At 53.5% G+C, this 17734-nt stretch overlaps 1 protein-coding gene across 3 annotated transcripts in view; it reads left to right on the forward strand.

The window, feature by feature from the left end:
• The window catches only part of NHSL3 (NHS like 3), a 58246-nt gene that overhangs the window by 37681 nt on the left and 2831 nt on the right, over positions 1 to 17734 (forward strand). For all 3 annotated transcript variants that reach the window (XM_081961781.1, XM_081961782.1, XM_081961783.1), the window contains exons 2-6: positions 3664 to 3825; positions 7184 to 7239; positions 9229 to 9346; positions 10929 to 11045; positions 12639 to 15686. In XM_081961781.1, coding sequence (XP_081817907.1) covers positions 3664 to 3825; positions 7184 to 7239; positions 9229 to 9346; positions 10929 to 11045; positions 12639 to 15686 — 3501 coding nt within the window. The remainder of the gene's footprint in view (positions 1 to 3663; positions 3826 to 7183; positions 7240 to 9228; positions 9347 to 10928; positions 11046 to 12638; positions 15687 to 17734) is intronic.

Genomic DNA, 17734 nt, shown 5'->3' on the forward strand with positions numbered 1-17734 from the left:
GAAAAGAACAGATTGAAAAGGAGGGTGTGTTTTAAATAATACCTAAACTGCTATTAAGAGCTAGGTGGGTGGCAAAAAATGGGCTGGTAATTCCTTGGAGGTCTGGGTGTGTGATGGCACAGCGCCTGGATGCCACAGGGATTTCCTGGGCTTCAAAGCCCCTGGTTTCATACTATGGCTCCCTTCCTTTGGGTCTCTTTCCATTTTACCTGGATTTCTATTTCGGATCCTTGAGCTGGGGACCCAATTTACCCAAACACAGGGTGGCACCTTCAATATCAAATGGACCGATCAGCCTTGGGCAGAGGGTGGGGGAGTGCAGGTCTGGTTTTTGGCTTCCCTCCCCAGGTGTTTTATTTGATTGCATCAAAGCAAGTAACAAGAAATAAGTATAGATAAATACTATTAGCATTGCAGTGTCAAATTTGATTTGTTTTTGTGTTTGCGAGAAAGAGGCATAGAAAATAATATAGAAACGGAAACAATCCCAGGGAGAGAGAGGATGCAAGGTCAAAACAACTCTTGCTTGGACTTTCATGAAAAGAACAGCTAATTCGGATCTTGATAAACAATGTACATCAACCGTCGCTTGCTGCAGATCAGATACAGATTCGTGTGTATTATGTAATAATTTAGATAGCCAGACCCATCTTGCCTGGGGAGGGGAATGAGCGGGGGGTCCTGCTGCTGCTTTCTGCCATGCGTGGTGTCAGCGGCTGATCTCTGGTGTACTTTTAGAGGTGCCGCCAGCTGTGAAGTCAGTAGATCAACCATCGTTCTGACTTCACTGAGTGGCTCATTGTTTGTTTGTTTCTATCAGAAGCATCACAATTAACATAAGGCATGCTACAAGACATAAAATTCGAAATATAAAATGCAAGATTAAAACGTGAACACGCTAAACAGATCTTGGCCAGAAACCAGCGACATTCATTGCCTTCTGCCCTGCTGCCAGGAGCTTCACCAGCAGACCCTGATTGGGACACAAAGGGCAGGTGTACATACGTATGTGTTGTCTTCTGCATGTCACCACAGTCGCAAAGGCCACAAGCCACCGGATAGCCCCATTTCTTCAGAGCGTCTCTGGAGCGTCTTGTACCCGTGCACAGCCTGTGCAATGATTTCCATTCTCCCCAGCTTTGGTCAGACCGGCTGCCGGCCCCTCCGTCGCTTCCCTGCAGTGTTGGATCTTTGCCGCTTTCCATAGGTCCACTCGGCTTCCAAATTCTTCAGAGTCCTCCATCGACCTAAAGAAGCTTTTCCTGGATTTTAGCCTCTGCTGTGAGCTGGTTGTAGGCCGTAGAGAGGGCGTTGTCTAGATATTGGTCAGTTGAGTCTGTCTCTGTGTGCTGCTGATTCTCTCTGAAGGGCAGGCAGGGCACTGGCAGTAGATCTCACCTAGAAGGGAAGGGTTAAGGCATCCAGTCATGATTCTGCTAGCTTCATCCAGAGCAACATTTAGTTTCCCAGCAGGTGCTGATTTATATCAGACTGGGGAGGGACCGTATTTGCCTTATGAGTAGCAAAGGGTTAGAGCCCTTGTCTTAAGGTTTGGCACCCCAGGTAGAGCTCGTTCCTTTCCCAGGGAGGCTATGTCGGCCATTGGGCTTCAGTTTAGTGTTGGTACAGGGCTGCTTCTATGCTAGGGCCTCATCTGGAGAGACCCCGTAAAGACTTAGGCCTGTGGCAAAGTGGTGCATTTATATCTCCAGCTGCCCCCAGAAGAAAGGGCTCCAATAAACAGCCGGACGTCTGGGCAGTCATTGGCTTCTGCGAGTCCAAATGGAGAGGATGTCTTTGGACACGGTCACCTTGCTGTGCTAGAAGGAAGTTTGTTTGTCCACAGCTCAAGCCCCGGCGGGAGAGCAGTGCCGGTGCTGAGGACTTGGGGCTGCTCAGCCAAGTGAAAGGTCAAGTGCTTAGTTTAGGCTAAGTTCTAACCCTGGTCTTTTGTGGCTTGGCATGTTGCGTGAAGCTTGCTCATTTGACTGGGTTAAGATTAATGTATGGTGTAGGTCTGGAGGATATATTGATTCAGGAACCAGAGTAAGTGTCCTGTGTGGCTCCAGCTGCCGTCTTGAGCATTCCCAGGAAAAAAACCCAAATGAAATCCTGCACGGTCGTCTCTGCCAGTGAGAGATGCTGCCCCCGCTGAGCCAGGGGTTTCTGCTTGAAAATGAAGGTGTGCAAGTAAAATGGATCCGGTTTTGCTCAGACTCGCCTTCTGCCCCCACACTATCCCCCTTCCCTTTCCGTTCTGGGAGTGGCTGGGTTCTGTGATTGGTAAATCCACAATAAAATGCCCTTTAAGCTGGATTGCCAGGTTGGTGTGTGCCAGGTGCTGCAATAGGTGTGGTATCAGTCACGTGACTCTGCCCTGGGCACTCTCACCTCTTCCTTTCACAGACTTTAAAAATGTAGGCTGTGGATGGGGAAAGCCGCCTGAGCCCCTCGCTGGGGGGTGGAAGGAAAAGAGAAGGGGGGCTGTGAAGTGAGGCAGGGCTGGTCGGGAGACCCCTGCTTGGTTGAGCTGCACGCTGGCTTCTCCGGCTACAGCAGCGTTTCCCAACCTCTGCAACTTAAAGGTATGTGGACTTCAACTCCCAGAATTCCCCAGCCAGCATACAGTATGTGAGCTTCAGCTCTCGGTATACTAGGGATTCTCAGGTTGGCTGGAGAATTCTGGCAGTTTAAGTTCACATACTGTAGTAGCATTGGCAAGGTTGAGAAACACTGTCCTAGGTGGACAGAAACAAACCACAATGAATCTATGAAACATACGTCCAGCTGTATTAAGAGGCCTATTCTTGTGCAGCGTAAACATTGCTCGAGTCAATCCAAGTTCTTTTGGGTGGAGTTGTGGAGCTTATGCGGCATACTTCAATACTGCTGGAAGCGCCCTGCATTCCAGGGAAGTTGGTAGGATCCACAATCATTAAAATCTGTCGTAACAGATGCATTTTCAAGCCTCAAAAGACGTTAAGCCACACAGTTCAGAACTGGCAGTTGTTGATTCCTATGAACTGGTGACCATATAAAGTCTGGGGCAGCCTTTGTGAACCATTATACAGATCAACCTTGCCCAGTTGTCTCTCCAGAGACGTTGGATCATCATCATGGCATTTAATGCAATCTACCACATCTGGAAGACAGCGACTTCAGGAAAATTGTTAATAAGGGTTAATAACTGAATCAAAAATTCCACTGATCTCTTGGGGAAAGGGGCTAATAACAGTCCATGCCGCTTGCCTTGTCAATGATGGCTGCTAGTCCAGGTTTACAAAAGGGTAATTGAGCTGAAGAGAAAACACCCCACCCTTCTCTCCAGGATGAGAGATGTGGCCACCAGGTGGCGCTCCCTGAGAGGAAGCAAAGAGGGTCTTCCCAAAAGAACTGGACCCTTTCTCAGTCTAGGAGGGGTTTTTTTGGGGGGGGGCACTTGCAGTTCAGGGCCTGGATTCATCAGCCAAAACCTGGGCAGTCCTTGATGGGAGGGGCTCTCCCTTCTGCCCCTGTGCAGGGCTGCTGCCCGTCAGATCAGGAAAGGGTTGGGGGTGTGGACATTTCCTGCCTTCCATTTGCTGCTCTGTGTGTGTGGAGGGGAAACGGACCCTCGTTCTCCTCTCAGTCTGAGGACTCTTCTTTTCCCCTCTGTGTCTCCAGGTGCTGCTGCCAAGGCAGAGAACGAGGAGAGGCGGCTGAGCGTCCAGTACAAGGCTGTAGAAGACCAGCCGGACAATGTCTTCTTCCCCAGCAGCCGCCCCCCACACCTGGAGGAGCTGCACGTCCAGGCCCAGGCGGGGCTCAAGTCTTTGCAGAACCTAGGTAGGCTGACTGGGATGGTGGCCAGGAGGGGCTGGAAGGCCTTCTGGGGGTTGACTTTGGAGCTGCTTGTTGGTCTGTAGGTCTCGCCCCACACGGAGGGGACAGTTTTCCTTGCTTAGCATCCCATCTCAAAGCCAGCAGCTTTGCAGGTAGTGCTGGCCGGCCTCTCCCAGTCTGATGCCCTCAAGATGTGGGATGGGATGGAAAGTCCCGGTTGACGTGAGATTGACAAAAGCTGTGCTGAAAACTCTGTCTGTGCACCCATATTTGAATGTGTGAATGAAGAAGACAAAGTTTGTGGATTCAGGGGTCCCTTACGGGTCAATCAGGTGCAGTGCAGGAACCTATTAAGCCGCTCCAACAGGTGGGCAAGCAGCAGCCGGGGAGCCCAGCCCTGTCTCCAGTAGGGAAATACCTCCGAAAATCCAGCTGGAATCTCCTTCCTTTTCATTCAGTTCTTGGTGAGCCCGAAGGAGGGAGATTAGAATTGCAGTTTTCCTTGGTGGCTCTTCAGGCCAATCCCATGAGCCCCTGGCTGCCCCTTTGCAGTTTAAAAAGGGCTTTATATCATGTGAGATTCCGGCAGCATCAACCCCCCCCTCCCCCACAGCTCAAGCCGGAGATACTGAAAACTCGCCAATTCAGCATTCTCCTATGAAATCTTGGAATATCCCCTGTTAAGAATGCCAGAATCCCCCCCCCCCCCCAATTAAGCAGTCCCGGGATAATTTGGTTTAATTTGAGAGTCTGAACATGCCATTGTGGAAAGTCTATGGCCAACTCTTGGCTTCCTAGTTCAAAAATTTCACTGATCTCTTGGGATAAAATTCATGGGATTAGTAAAAATAATACCTTTTTACAGTACAAGTGCAGCATACAAATTTCACATAAAACTAGGCATATATTTTTCCTCCCAAAATGTAAATGGGAAAAAAGGGGGGGGCAGATTCTCCAAGGGCTAAATTAGGCCATGTAATTTGGTGCAATTTGGGCAATGACAGAGGAGATGACACCCCCCAACTCTGAAACGCTTCTGCCTTCCCTAGGTGGAATCACAAGGGGATGTTGCGATGGCACCGAGGGGGGAAGCCACACAATGGTGGGTTTTGAGGGAAGCAGAAGGTCCTGGCTTGAGATGGAAGCTCTCCAGGGCTTTGCTTGGAGAGACATTGATTGTAAAGTGGGATATCCTGTGACTTTAGTGCTTAGAAGTGGCAACCTGGTTGTCATTAAGCAAGGACGAGGGGGAAGAGGCGGGCAGGTAAGATAGAGCTGCAGGCAGGTGTACATTATGGAGGCAGACAGGTGGGCAAAAAAGTGGCAAAAGCAACTTGTTGGCTTCTCCAACTATTTTGCTTGTTGGAAGCCAAATGATTATTGTGTGACCATCATAATACGTGGATTGTGATTGTGTACTGCAGTGTCAGCAACCATAAGTCCCTCTTGTTTAGCGCTGTCATAAGTTTGAACAATTGCTGGACGAGTGGTTGTAGCCCAAGGACTACCCATAGATACGCCCTGAGTGGGATTGCAACCGGGTGCATCTGGGGGAGTTGTAAGGGACTTGGTCTGGGGGAAGGATCCGGGTGAGTCTGTGTCAGGGACTGAGGAAGGGGAGACGTTCTCTCTGCTCTTAGTTCAGCCTCCTGCTCGATGGGCCCAGGAGCCTCGGGAAGATGGCTGGTCGTTGGGTCCAACACCCGGGGGGAGCGTCGGCCTCCTCGTGAGTCAGGGGAAGGCCGCCTTCTGCCTTCAAGGAGGTGGTGATGCATTCTCTCCTCACGGGATGCCTCTGGACTGTTTTAGAGTCCTCCCATCTAAACCTCCTTTTCAGGGAAGGTTGTTGCGAAGGTGACTTGACCTTGGAGGCTGCATCAGACCCATTAGAGTTGGATTTCAGGCCAGGATTCAGCACAGAGACCGCCTTGGTCTTCCTTGTGGGTAGTGGAACCAGGAGAAGCAGGGCTGCCTCCCTTCCCAGGCTCCTTGATTCTCCAGTGCCTGTCAATCCCTGGACCAGCTCCAGGGGCTGGGAATGCAGGGGCTCTTCCTTCCTTCCTCCCAGCCCTGCTGCTGTCCGTGTGGATGTGGAGGGAGAGGCTGCCCCCTTTGGCCTCCGCTTTGGGAGGTGTCTCCCCTTTTACCCAACCTCCACATGAGACTGCTGGACAAAGTCAGCTACTTTGGGCGTCCAGGTGTCCTCAGTCTGCGATGCTGCGGGTTCTATTTTTCCACCCAGACCAGCCAGGCTCAGGACCAGGAGGCTGGGGCTGTGGGGGCACCTGCACTGAGACTGGGGGGTGCCTCCCCGGAAAGCCTTAGAGGCCCGGCTGTGTCCCAGGCCTTGGGGAGGGAGGGTGGATCCCCCTCCCTTAGATGTCTTCTTCCTATTTATAGACACTTGATGTGAATTGGATTTCCATTCTGCTCATCCCTATTCCTGATTTCACTTACTGCATTTTTATTCTCTTCTGCATTTTGTTTAACATTCTGAGCTGCCCAAACTTGTTTTGGAATTGAGTGGTGCCAAAATGGAACAGATAGTTTTGAGCTGGCTTTGTTTCCAGAGGGAGCAGAGGGGGCTCCTAAGGGGTGCGTGTGTTTTCTCTGTCCCTTTTCCCTCCTTGTAGCCCCCCCCTTCCACAGTTTGAAAAAAGGAGGGAGAAGAGGCTGTTCCTGGGGGTTTTAATTGAAGTGGGAGAAGCAGGCAGACTGCAGACCTCCTGAGTGGGGATTGTGCAATGGAAAACTCCTTGTAACGAAGGAAAGGCCGGAACTTCAGCCGTGAGAATTTCTCTTCTCCTTTGAAATAATGCTCGAAATACACATCGTCTTTCATGCAGCTCAACGAGAACCAGTGGAAAGAAATGCATGATGCACGGCCTTCACAACACAGTTTTTTAGGTTTAGATTGGGGATAGTTCTGTGAGTGTTGTGTGTGGGCACCTACACACACACACACACACACACACACACACACACACACACACACACACACGCACACAGAGGGAGAGAGAAAGATATTTGCTTTAGATGAAACATTTATCTGGTGGTGGTTCTGCCCCCAACGGAGGCCAAGCAAGCTGAATCCTCTGCAGCTGCGCAGAGCGGATGGGCCGGTGGCAGAGCCAGAGCGGAGTCCAGGGCTGGTGGGCCCAACTCTGTAAAGAGCCAGCCACCTCCAGCACCTTCATGCTGGCCCCAAATGCAGCTTCTGATCACCAGTGGTTGGGGGCTTACAACTCAAGGGAGCTTCTAGTGTCACCGTCTCTGCAATCAGACTCCCCAGTGAAGGGTTGGGGGCCCCCCAGGCCTTCTCGAGCTGATCCATGGCTGTGTCTGTCCTGTTGCGTTTTAGAGAAGCAGAAGAAGACCAGGAAGATCTGGGACCACAGTGAGACCGTCAGTATCCAGGTAAGCCACCTGCCTGCCCCCCCCCTTCCCCTCGTTGTCTCACTGTGTTGTTCCCTCCCTCCCAGGTTTGCTGGACTGCAGCTCCCCTCCCAGGGCGCCCCTATTCTTTGGGCCTAGCATGCCCTGCCAACACAGCCACTTGGGAAGTCAGCCGGGGAGCTTCTTCTCTGCCCCTCGATGCTGACCTTGCCTGGCTGATGAGGGAGGAGGCAGGGGCAGGGGGGGGGCTTAGGACACGCTCTCTCCCACCAAAGCCCCCCCCCCGAGTGCTGTGCTTGACCTTTGGGGGGGTGGGGTGTCTTCCCCTCCCTGCTGCCATCCCTGGGAATGTTTACCTTGCCTTCCGCCAGCTGCACTTTGTCCCTGCAGAGAGCCTCCCTCCCTCGGCTGCTGCTGCTCCTGTCCAGGTGCCTCTTTTTGGAAGGCGTTAAAACTCCAAGAATTGTTAAATTTGCTTTGTTTGTCTATTTTTCCTCCTTTATTAACAACATGTACACAAAACCCTAATTGATAATACAATGGAGGGGATGTGAGGGGATGGCAGGAGGGGGGAAGTCTCCCCAGGAGATGAAGGGAAGTCATTGCCCTCAGCCATAGCAGAGCCCTTCAAATGATGTTGGCTTTGCTAACTTCTGTTTCTATCACTTTCAGAAATTACCTGTTTAACTATCTTAAGGCTAGTACAGTTCTTTAAAAATACCTGGTGAGTTTATCTTCACTGCAGAACAAAAGAAAAATTAACTATAAGCTTAAGAAATTAAAGAATTTGAAAGAAGTTGCAAAAAGCTAACCAAGACTTTAAGTCAAAATGGTTCTAAATATATTAAAGGACCAGACAAATTTTGAATATTAAGACTTTGGTGTAAGATTTTGGAAACAATTATATAAATAAGCAGCACCCAAATGGAAGCTAAATTATTTACCCTACTTTAAGGCATAACAGAAATTTGAGACTTTTAAGATTCCCCATTGCTGCTGATGCCTGAATTCTGCAAACTGCTTACAACTGCAGCGTTCACTTAACAGCCGCGGCACAAAAAAGTCATAAAATCAGGTTGGTCACTTTAAAATGACCTGATATGACACTTTTGCTGAAAACCAGAAGTAAATGCCAATCTTGAGCTAAACTGCCGTAAAATGCTGTCATGGGACTGTAGGAAGTTGCAAATGGCTATAAATGGGTCAAATCAAAGAGAATCAGTCGTGTGCCTCTGTAGTGGGCTGAATTTGAATTTGGATTGTAAATAGCCCCAAGTTGGTCTGTCATAATTGAACAATTGCTCAGTGACCAACCATAAGTCTAGGGCTGCCTGTGTGCAAAACCAAGGGAGTCTAATTGTCATTTGCACCATTTTTATGGCCTTTGAATCTGAAGGATTTGTGCCCTTGAAAGCGGCAGGTAAGAACACCTGCAGGCTGATTTTCCTGTAGGATCAACAAGGGGATGACAGCCAGCTAGTGCCACCTAGTGGGCAAATGGAATGCTTCTGCCTGGGCCTGGAACTGGCTTCCTCTTGTCATTTTTTTGTGAAGGCAGGAAAGAGGAGAGGCATCTGGTGAACAAATTTTGTCCTGCTTTTCGGCTGCCAAGATTCTTGCCCCCCGTCTCTGTCATGGGCAGAAGGGCCTTTGGGCAGCTCCCCCCCACCCACGCTCGCTTTTAGAAAGTTTCACTGGTGGAAGAGAAACCTTGGGAAACCTGGTGTGCTATCGAACTTTCAGACGGGTGGAATGCCCCAATCTAAACCTTCAGACCTCCTCATGGATTCTCAATACCGGTTTCAATTTCCAAACCGATAGAAGACATTTTAATATGGATTTCCATCAACATTTTTCAATTTTTGATCAGAGTGTTTATAAGCCCTCTTTATTTTCAGTTTGATTTTAAAATTATTTTCTTGCTTTCTCTGATTATATTCGTATATGTAAAACACTATATTTGTATTAAAAATCTCTGTCCACTTTTTTGTCCTTCCTTTTGACGAGCAGTCTTCCCAGTTCACTGAGGGCGATGACATTTCCATCCAAAGCCAGGCCTCCTCGTGCACCACAGAAGATGCCTCCGAAGATGCCATGTCTGTCCGCTCCGAGATGATCCAGAGAAAAGGTACCACCCAGCAGAGCCATCTTGGAGCAGGGAAGAGGGGCCCAGGCTCTGGGCTCAAGGGGCCAGGTGCTGAGCCAGGGAGACGAGGGTAGCTTGCCCTCTGGAAGACAGAAGGGGCCGGCGGAAAGCTCAGTTGCAGCAGCCTCTCCATCACAGCTCTGTGGAAGTGGAAGAGGGAGGGAAGGAATTGGGGCCTTTAACCTCAGAAGTGAAAAGAGGAAGCCACGTGGGGCCAAGAGAGGCTGCCTGGGAACGGTCAGCTAAGGGAGGGCAGAGCCTGTGGCTACTCAATGGGCAAGAAGGATGCTCCAAAGGGGGCCGCAAAGGAGATTCTCCGGCTGTGAAGGTGACGGCAGGAGAATCGCACTTCCAGGCTTGCAAGGTTCTGTTAATGTAGCTTTACAGGAAAGTAGAATGTGCTTATTTAGTCCTGTTTCCTGTCTGGTCTACCTGGGTAGGCTGACATCAATCTAGCAAGCTGTAGGTACAAATCTCCCACTGTTTCCTTTCCAGCCTGAGAAGTGAGTGAGGGTCCTTCTGAGCTCTTGCTCTACCCTGTGGACTCTGGTCTCTCTCTGACCCTTCCCCGGGTAGCCTTTCTTCTTCCCATCTTCTAAGGCCTTTCTCACACCCCAGTGCATCTGCAGGAGGAGGTCAAGAATTGTGTTTATCTATTTTCCAGAGTGTAGAGGAGAGAATAACGGCCTCAGGGTATAGGAAGGCAGATTCTGTTTGGAATAAAGATTGGAAGAGAAGTTCAGCCATGGAACTATTGACGCAGAGAGTTGGCGGGGAAGTTAACTGACCTAGGAATGCTTCAGTTTGATTCCTTCTCTGAGCAGGAAGCGGGACACCCTCGCGGGCTCATCCTTCTGTGGTTATTGAGCCCCTGCATCTGGTCGGGAGATCAGGCAGGCAGGGCCCCATTTTGCCTCCTCCGTGGGCCTTAAAGGGAGTTCTGATGGCTTCTTCCTTGAAGGGCTGCCCCAGGGAAGAGGGTGTGGGCATGTTCTCAAAAGCACCAGAGGGCAGGACAAGAGCAATGGGAGGAAGAGAGAGCCGGCCTGGAAATAAGGGAGGAATTTCCTAATGATGAGAAAAATTAACCAGTGGAAGAATTTGCCTCTCGCAGTTGTGGCTGGCTGTTCCTTCACTGGAGGTTTTCAAGAAAAGATCGGACAGGATGGTATAAGACATTGCAAGCCAGCCAAAGTTACCCTGTGGTAAGATGGGCGGCTAATAAAGAAGGCCTCGTGCCTTGGACAGGGGCTTGGATTAGAAGACCTCCAAGGCCCCCCTCAGCTCTGTCAATCTATGAGTCTATGAAATCACTTACAAGAGGAAGAGGTCTGAATTCTTTGCCCCTTTGGACCCAGGTTTTGTAATCTTTGCATTTTGCTTTTAAGGAAAATAAGTGTGGGGTCCTAGCGCATCTATTTAGTTTAATTCTATATGCTGGCACAAATACTGGCAGGGGGGACTTCCGAGGCTTTGCTGCTGAAGTTTGATGAAGTTTTCCTTTCCGTTTGCTTGCTTGCTTGCCTCCCTCCCTCCATTTGTCCTCCCTCTTGGTCCCTTCCAGGCTCCACCTTCCGACCACACGACTCCTTTCCGACGTCACCTGGGAAGGGAGAAAAGAGGCGGAGGGGGCGGAGGACCACAGTCCTGGGGCTGCCCCAACATGTGCAGCAGGAGCTGGGTAAGTGGCTGGCCAGGCACAAGACGGCCGGGCGGAAGGGGAGACTTGCACCCGGAGGGCCAGAGGGCAGTGCCATCCATCAGCAGCCGCCTGCCTTCCTTGTGCCAGCTGGAGCCTGGTTGGGGGAGGTTGGAGAGGAAGCTCCCCAAGGCTCCCGGAGCCCTCAGGCACAGAAAGGACAGAAAAGGGAACCGGCCGATCCGGGGGCATGAACTGCTGGCTAAGCCGGGGCCCTGGGGAGGGACCTGCCCCCTTGAGTCCCAGAGGGAGCAGGGATTGCAACGGAGCACTTGGGGAGGGGGGCAGGCAGTCCTCAGCTTAGGAACCACAATGGAGCCTGCCTGTTACAGACATAAGTTATGACGGTCATAAAGCAGGTCGCCAACGTCCGTGGCAGTTGTTAAGCAAACCAGTTATTCACTAGGGGCCAATTTTGCTGAAAACCAGAAGTAAATGCCACTTTTGGCAAAAGCCTCTTCAAAGGCAGTTTGCAAGGGATGAGGGCAAGCCGGCCGCCAAGTGAGTCAAACACAAAGGTCATATGACTTTGGGGGGGGGTGCAGGTGGGCGTCAAAACTTCAGAATCAGGTTATGAGAACCCTGGAAATTCTGTCGTAACTTTGCCTGTTCGCTACTTGTAGTCTTGCAGAGGGGAAGCAGCTTCAACCAGTCTCCCTCCAAGTTGGTGGCTCAAGCATTTGTTCTGGGGAGCCCCCCCCCCCTTGTGCCAGGCAGCGTCTCCCAAAAGTTTGATCCTCCTGTTGGCGGTTTGGACCAGATCTTTTCCAAGGGTCCCTCAGAGTGGTCACCCCCCCCCCCCCCAAGCAGGATGCCCTCTCCTCTCGGATCAGCCAAGAGGGGGAGGGTGGTTGCGTGGGAGGTGGGGGGGGGGGCAGAGGGCTTTGCACAGAGAATGCTTGGCACAGCTAAATTGGGGCCGAGCAGTCTGTGGCTCACCTTGTCGTGGAAACCCTTCCTAAGCATAGGATATGAACTGGGCCATCGTTTCATGGGAAGAAGGTCACCAAACAGCCCTTGTGTTTAGTGTGCTGTGTGGACCAGACAATTTGTTGGCCCTGAGGATCCGTCCATCCCGGGGACTCCTGGAAGGATGGAGATGTTCCGGAGATTGTGTCCCAGAGTTCCCCTTTGGGTTCAGTTGTGCATAACCAGGGCCGGGTTCACACTGAGCCAAAGTCAAATGCACAGCTGGCAGCTATTCCGGCTGGGTTTATGCAACATGCGTAGAGTGTGGTGGTGCAGTGGTTAGAATGCAGTATTGCAGGCTAACTCTGCATCCACTACCAGCAGTTCGATCCTGACCAGCTCAAGGTTGAGTCGGCCTTCCCTCCTTCCCCGATGAGTAAAATGATTATTGCGGGCAATTCTCTGCCTCCGTCAATGGCTTAGGGAGAGCTGTCAAGCAGTCCAAAGGCTCTTGCTATGCCAGGCCAAGACCAGCTGTGATCTGGGGACTGAGGTGGGTCCCTCCTACGTTGAGCGAGAAGGGGCCGGCAGAGCATTCCTGGGATGGGGGTCCAGCCTTCCTCAGTTCTCTCTTGCGTTGGTGCCCATTTGTCTTTCTCTCCACAGGCCTGAGCAACGGGCGTGACTCCACGAAACGTCCTGGCAGCATCGCCCTCAGAGCCGGCCCGACCACGCAACCCCTGGTGAATGGCAGTCAGTTGCCCGGCCCTGCCATCCAGATCCCCACCATCGATGGGAAGCCTCTAGCCACTGCCGCTCCCGAGCGGGGGGCCCGCATCTCCCTCCAGGCTCTCGAGGCCCAGGCCTCAGAGGCTGCCCTCCAGCGGCACATCAGCCGTGTCTACTACGATGACTCTGTGCTGGGCCACAAGACGGCGGCCAAAATGTCTCCTGTGGCCAGGCCCAAATCCCTGGCTGTTCCCTGGGTGACCACTCAGCCCAGTTCCCCCGAGCTGCTGAGCCCAGTCATGTCGATCTCGCCACAGGGCACCTACCTCTCAAAGATTATTCCCAACGCCATCTTGCCGCCTATGGTGGATGTCATTGCTCTGTCCCGCAACCGGGTGCGCACCCTCAGCCGCTGCAGCCTGGCCAGTGCCAGCCCGGCCCTCTCGGTGCGCTCCACAGGTCACTTCCCTGCTGCCCCCCGCAGCCGCGAGCACTCCTCCTCCAGCGACAACTGGAGCCACTCACAGTCCACGGAAACCATCGTCTCTAACGCGTCCACCATCTCCTCCCACGGGGGCCCCAGCGGCCAGAAGGACGAGGCAGGGCCCAGCGGCAAGAACCCCCCTGCAGGCAGGCCCGGCTGGCTTGGTCCTTCCAGCCCTGCCAGTTCCAGACAGGCCAGGACCTCCCCAGGCTCTCCCAGCCTGCTCGGGGTGCGGCCAGGGGGGAGCAGTGGCCGAGCCTCACCCGCTTACAGCAACAGCAGCCTTGCCGAGGGCTCAGATGACGCAAGCGTGCGCAGTGACCGCTCCTCAACCCGGAGTGTCTCGCTCCGGAAGATGAAGGCGGCCCCCTTGCCCCCCCGGAGGACCTATTCCTTGCACCAGAAGGCTCAGCAGCTGGAAGCCGAAGGGGCGCCCCGAGGAATGGGGCTGCCTCCCAAGCCAGAGCGGAGGCCCCACCGGGAAGGTGGCCAGGGCCCCAGCTTGGCCAATGAGGATGATGTCTTCTCCCCCATCCGCCTGGGCGGGACCAGCAGCCTGCAGTCCAGCAGTCTGTCCTGCTCGCCGGACATCTGTCCCCGGAGCCCAGGGAGGGTCAGCCAACTGCGGGAGGCCGACAGGAGTGAGGCACCGGAGCCTGGCTCTCCCCACCGCTTTGGCCGCACCATGTCTCCATCGAGTGGCTACTCCAGCCAGAGTGGCACGCCCACGCTGCACCCCAAAAGCCCCCTCCCCCATGCCGTGTCCCCGGGGAAGAAGAGGCCGCAACCGAGGAAGCCAGAGCGCATCTGCTCCCTGCAGTCCCCGGGACCCTCCCTCTCCTCCTCCTCCCTGACCTCCCTCTCCTCCTCGGCCTCTGACCCCGCGGTCCCTGAAGGGACGACCCCGCCCACCCACGCCTCCCTCCCGGCCTCCTCTCCTGCTGCCCCACGTTATGTGGACTGCTTTGTCATCCCTCCACATCCGAAGGTCCCGGCCCCCTTCTCCCCACCCCCCACCCAGCCAAAGAGCAAGGAAGGGACAGCGGCTGCCCCGCCCCCCAGCAGCCCAGCCCCCCAGCAGCCCCGCCCTATCCAGAAGGAGGGCTCACCCCCACCCTCCCCTCCACCGGCCTACCACCCCCCTCCACCCCCTGTGAAGAGAGCTGAGCCGAGTGCTGAGGGCCCTGGAGCTGTGCTGGTCCCCTCCGAGGTGGAGGCGGGGGCTTCCCCAGACCCCTTGTGGCTCCCTCCGCCCCCGCCCCTGCTGGACGAGCAGGATCTGTCCATGGCTGATTTCCCTCCCCCAGACGAGTCCTGCTTCCTGCTGCCTCCCCCGGTCTTGCAGGTGGAGTCTTTGGACTCAGGGGGTGCAGAGGCCCCTCCCGAGCCCCAAACAGCCACCCCTGCAAGGCAGGAAGACGGAACGCCTCCCTCCTTCCCCACGGCAGTCCCCGCAAACTTCCTGCAGCCAGGAATTCTGCCCCTGCCGACCCCAAGCATGGAGCCGTTCCCACTTCCCAAAGTTTCTCCAAGCAGAGAAGTGTCCGGTCCTCAGCTGAGCTCCAGGCACCCCACCGCCTCAGGGGTTGCAGCGCTCTCCAGTCTGTCCCCCCAGATGAAGAAGCCACCCACCGGTTCCCAACCTGACCTCAAGAAGGAGTCCGCCGTGCGCGGCAAGGCCACCTCGGTGCCCAAGGAGGACGCCAGCCTGCCCATTGTGACACCATCCCTGCTGCAGATGGTCCGTCTGCGCTCAGTCGACGTGGATGCCCACAGCCCCGGGGTCAGTCCAGCTGGGGGCTCCGTGACCCCCACAGAGTCCAGCAGAGCAAACGTGGCTGCAGAGGGGAAGACCGGCCCGTCGGCCCCACAGAAGCCCCTCCGCAAGTCCCTGTCCTTGAGAGGGGGGCAGCCAGCTTCGAAAAAGGGGCTCAACCCCCTGCACGAGGCTGTGTGCCTCAAGGCCTCCACCTTAACTTCCAAGGAAGCCATGAGTCTCGGAATGGCCGAGAGGAAGACCGGGAGCCGGCCGGCGCTGCTAGGCATCCCTGCCGCCCTGGCTAGCAACGGCCCAGTGTCCCCACTCCACAAATCTCCCGCCTCCACCGCCAGCTTCATCTTTGCCAAGAGCCCCAAAAAGCTGGTCATCGAGACGGCATCCTCGTCAGAGGCCCAGGACAGCCTGCAGAAAAACTTGGTGGCCGAATTGATGACCGTCTCCAGCCAGCGATCCACGGCGGCCTCGGGGCTGCATCCTCAGGGCTTGGCCAAGGCCCCCAAGGCCCAGAGGATCCCCCCTCCCATTGCCAAGAAGCCTTCTCTTGGGCCGGGGCGCAGGCCCTCCCCCCAAAGCCCAAAGTCCTCCGGAGCTGAGGAGCAGGCAGTTGAGGAGCGGACTAAGAAGGTGGGCTCTGAAAACCGGACCCCTCCCCTGGAGTCTGGCCATGGCAGCCCCCCAGCTGGGCCAGAAGACAAGTTGCGGAGGAGCCCCAGAGCAGAAGGTGAGCAGATGGGAGACCAATGATCCCACGGGGGGCCCTTCCTGTTGCAGGGGGGAGGGGGTTGGGTGGAGCAGCAGTCCCAGGGGCTAGAGGGAGGCCTTTCCCCGGGGTTTGCGGTAGTGGGACTTCTGCTTCTTCAGATGGCCTCAGGGTCCATGTGGCAGCTCTCCTGCCAACTTTGAGCCAGCTGCTCCTGGGGTTTGGGAGCTGGCTGCGGTTGCTTCAGGGCATGCCAGGCTTTGGGGGAGTGGCCTTTCCTCCCTTCTTGTTGAAATGGCCCTGGAGGAGGGCATTGCCTACTCCGGCACCATCGCCAGTCGTTTTGTGCTGCCCGTGGACTGCCTAGGGGGGACAGGAGCCCTCTCACGCCCAGGAGGGTCTCCTCAAAGGCTTTCCTGTCACTTGTCCAATTGGAGACTTTATATCCCTTGAAACTCGCCGCCAAAGAGGACTTGGGAAGCCCGGTGGAGGCTCCTCACAATTTGGAGAAGATGCCATCAAGAGTTGCCAAGAGAGTAAGTCGGTTGGGAAAAGATCCCAGAATAAGGCAGGGGCAAACCCTACTCCTGCCAAGAAAACACCTGGGTTTGTCTGTAATGCATCATAGGAGTGAAGCACACCCCACACCCCCAATTCAGACCCCTGCACCAAGGATGCTTGCAGAGTCAGGGTGGGGTCTGGGTAGAGGGGAGGACCAAGCAGAAGGTCACCTTCCTTGGAGCCATTTGCCCCTCAGCCAGGAAGCCGAGTGGACCGTCTCTACATCCAGACCAAGAACAACCAAAACTGGCTGTTAAAAGAGGGAAGGCAGATGGTTCCCCAGCCACAGATTGTCCCTCCCCAGGTCGCCCGAGCCCCACAGGCCCTGCTACGCTGTGGGTTGGTCCAAGCACGGAATGGCTGCTTGGCCATAAGGACTGGGGTCAACTGCGGAATTCACATGTAGTCCAAAGAAGCCACTTTGAGGCTTTGCACAGTAGACAAAACACTTTTAGACACAGACTGAGTTCAGCATCCAGGTCCATGAATGGGACTCAGAGGGTCAGGACTTTTTCCACATGGCCACAGAAATTGGAATCAGAATAGAGCTGGAGGGACCCTCCAGGGATGAAGCACCCACACCTTCTGGAGGCAGGCTGTTCCACTGGTTAATTTTCTTCCCTGTCAGGAAGTTTCTCCTTAATTCCAGGTTGCTTCTCTCCTTGATTCATATCCAGCCGTAGCTTCTCTTTTCTCTAGAGTAGCCAGACCCAAATCCACAACTGTTCTACATATGTTTTTGTCTCCGGACCTTTAATCATATTATTATTATTATTATTATTATTATTATTTATTATTTATTCACATTTCTAAACCGCCCCCTCTCCCAAAAAGGGACTCGGGGCGGTGTACAGTCCACAATAAATCACAGATAAAATACAAATATAAATAGGGTTATAAATATATGTATGTATGTATGTGTGTGGAGGAGGTTAAAATTAAGAGTCCTGTACAGAAGAATAAATAAATATGAAGCTAAAAGCCCTAAAAACAATTAAAACTAAAACATTACCCTTAAAATAACCAGATGAGAATATACTACCAGGAGTTCATAGATGTAACATTTATAATCATGCCAGGCCAGCTAGTCGGAACAGGTGCTCTTCTTTGCACTTTTTCCAAAGTATCACCACCTTTTTTTGTAATCTGGTGGCCAAAACTGGGTGCAGGATTCCAGGTGTGGCCTTACTGAGGCTTTATAAAGTGGTACTAACACTTCTCATGATTTTGATTCTTTGCATCTGTTTACACTATCAAGGATTGCATTAGCTTTTTTGGCAGCTGCTGCCCCCGGCTGGATCATCTTTAAGCGATCGTCCATTCGGACTCCAAGGTCCCGCTCACAGTTAAATCATGAGTAGCAACTTGCAGCTCTTAGACTTTGTTTCAGTAGAGGTGCTTCAGGCTTGCTGAACAAAGAGGTCCTTACAACCGGTCCTCTAAGTTCTGACAATTGCAGTGTTCTGCAGCAATGCAGTCTCTCTTTGCAACCTTCCCAAGCAATGTTA

The sequence above is a fragment of the Natrix helvetica genome (assembly GCF_964273705.1).
Source record: "Natrix helvetica genome assembly, chromosome: 9".
NCBI classification, from domain to species: domain Eukaryota; kingdom Metazoa; phylum Chordata; class Lepidosauria; order Squamata; family Natricidae; genus Natrix; species Natrix helvetica.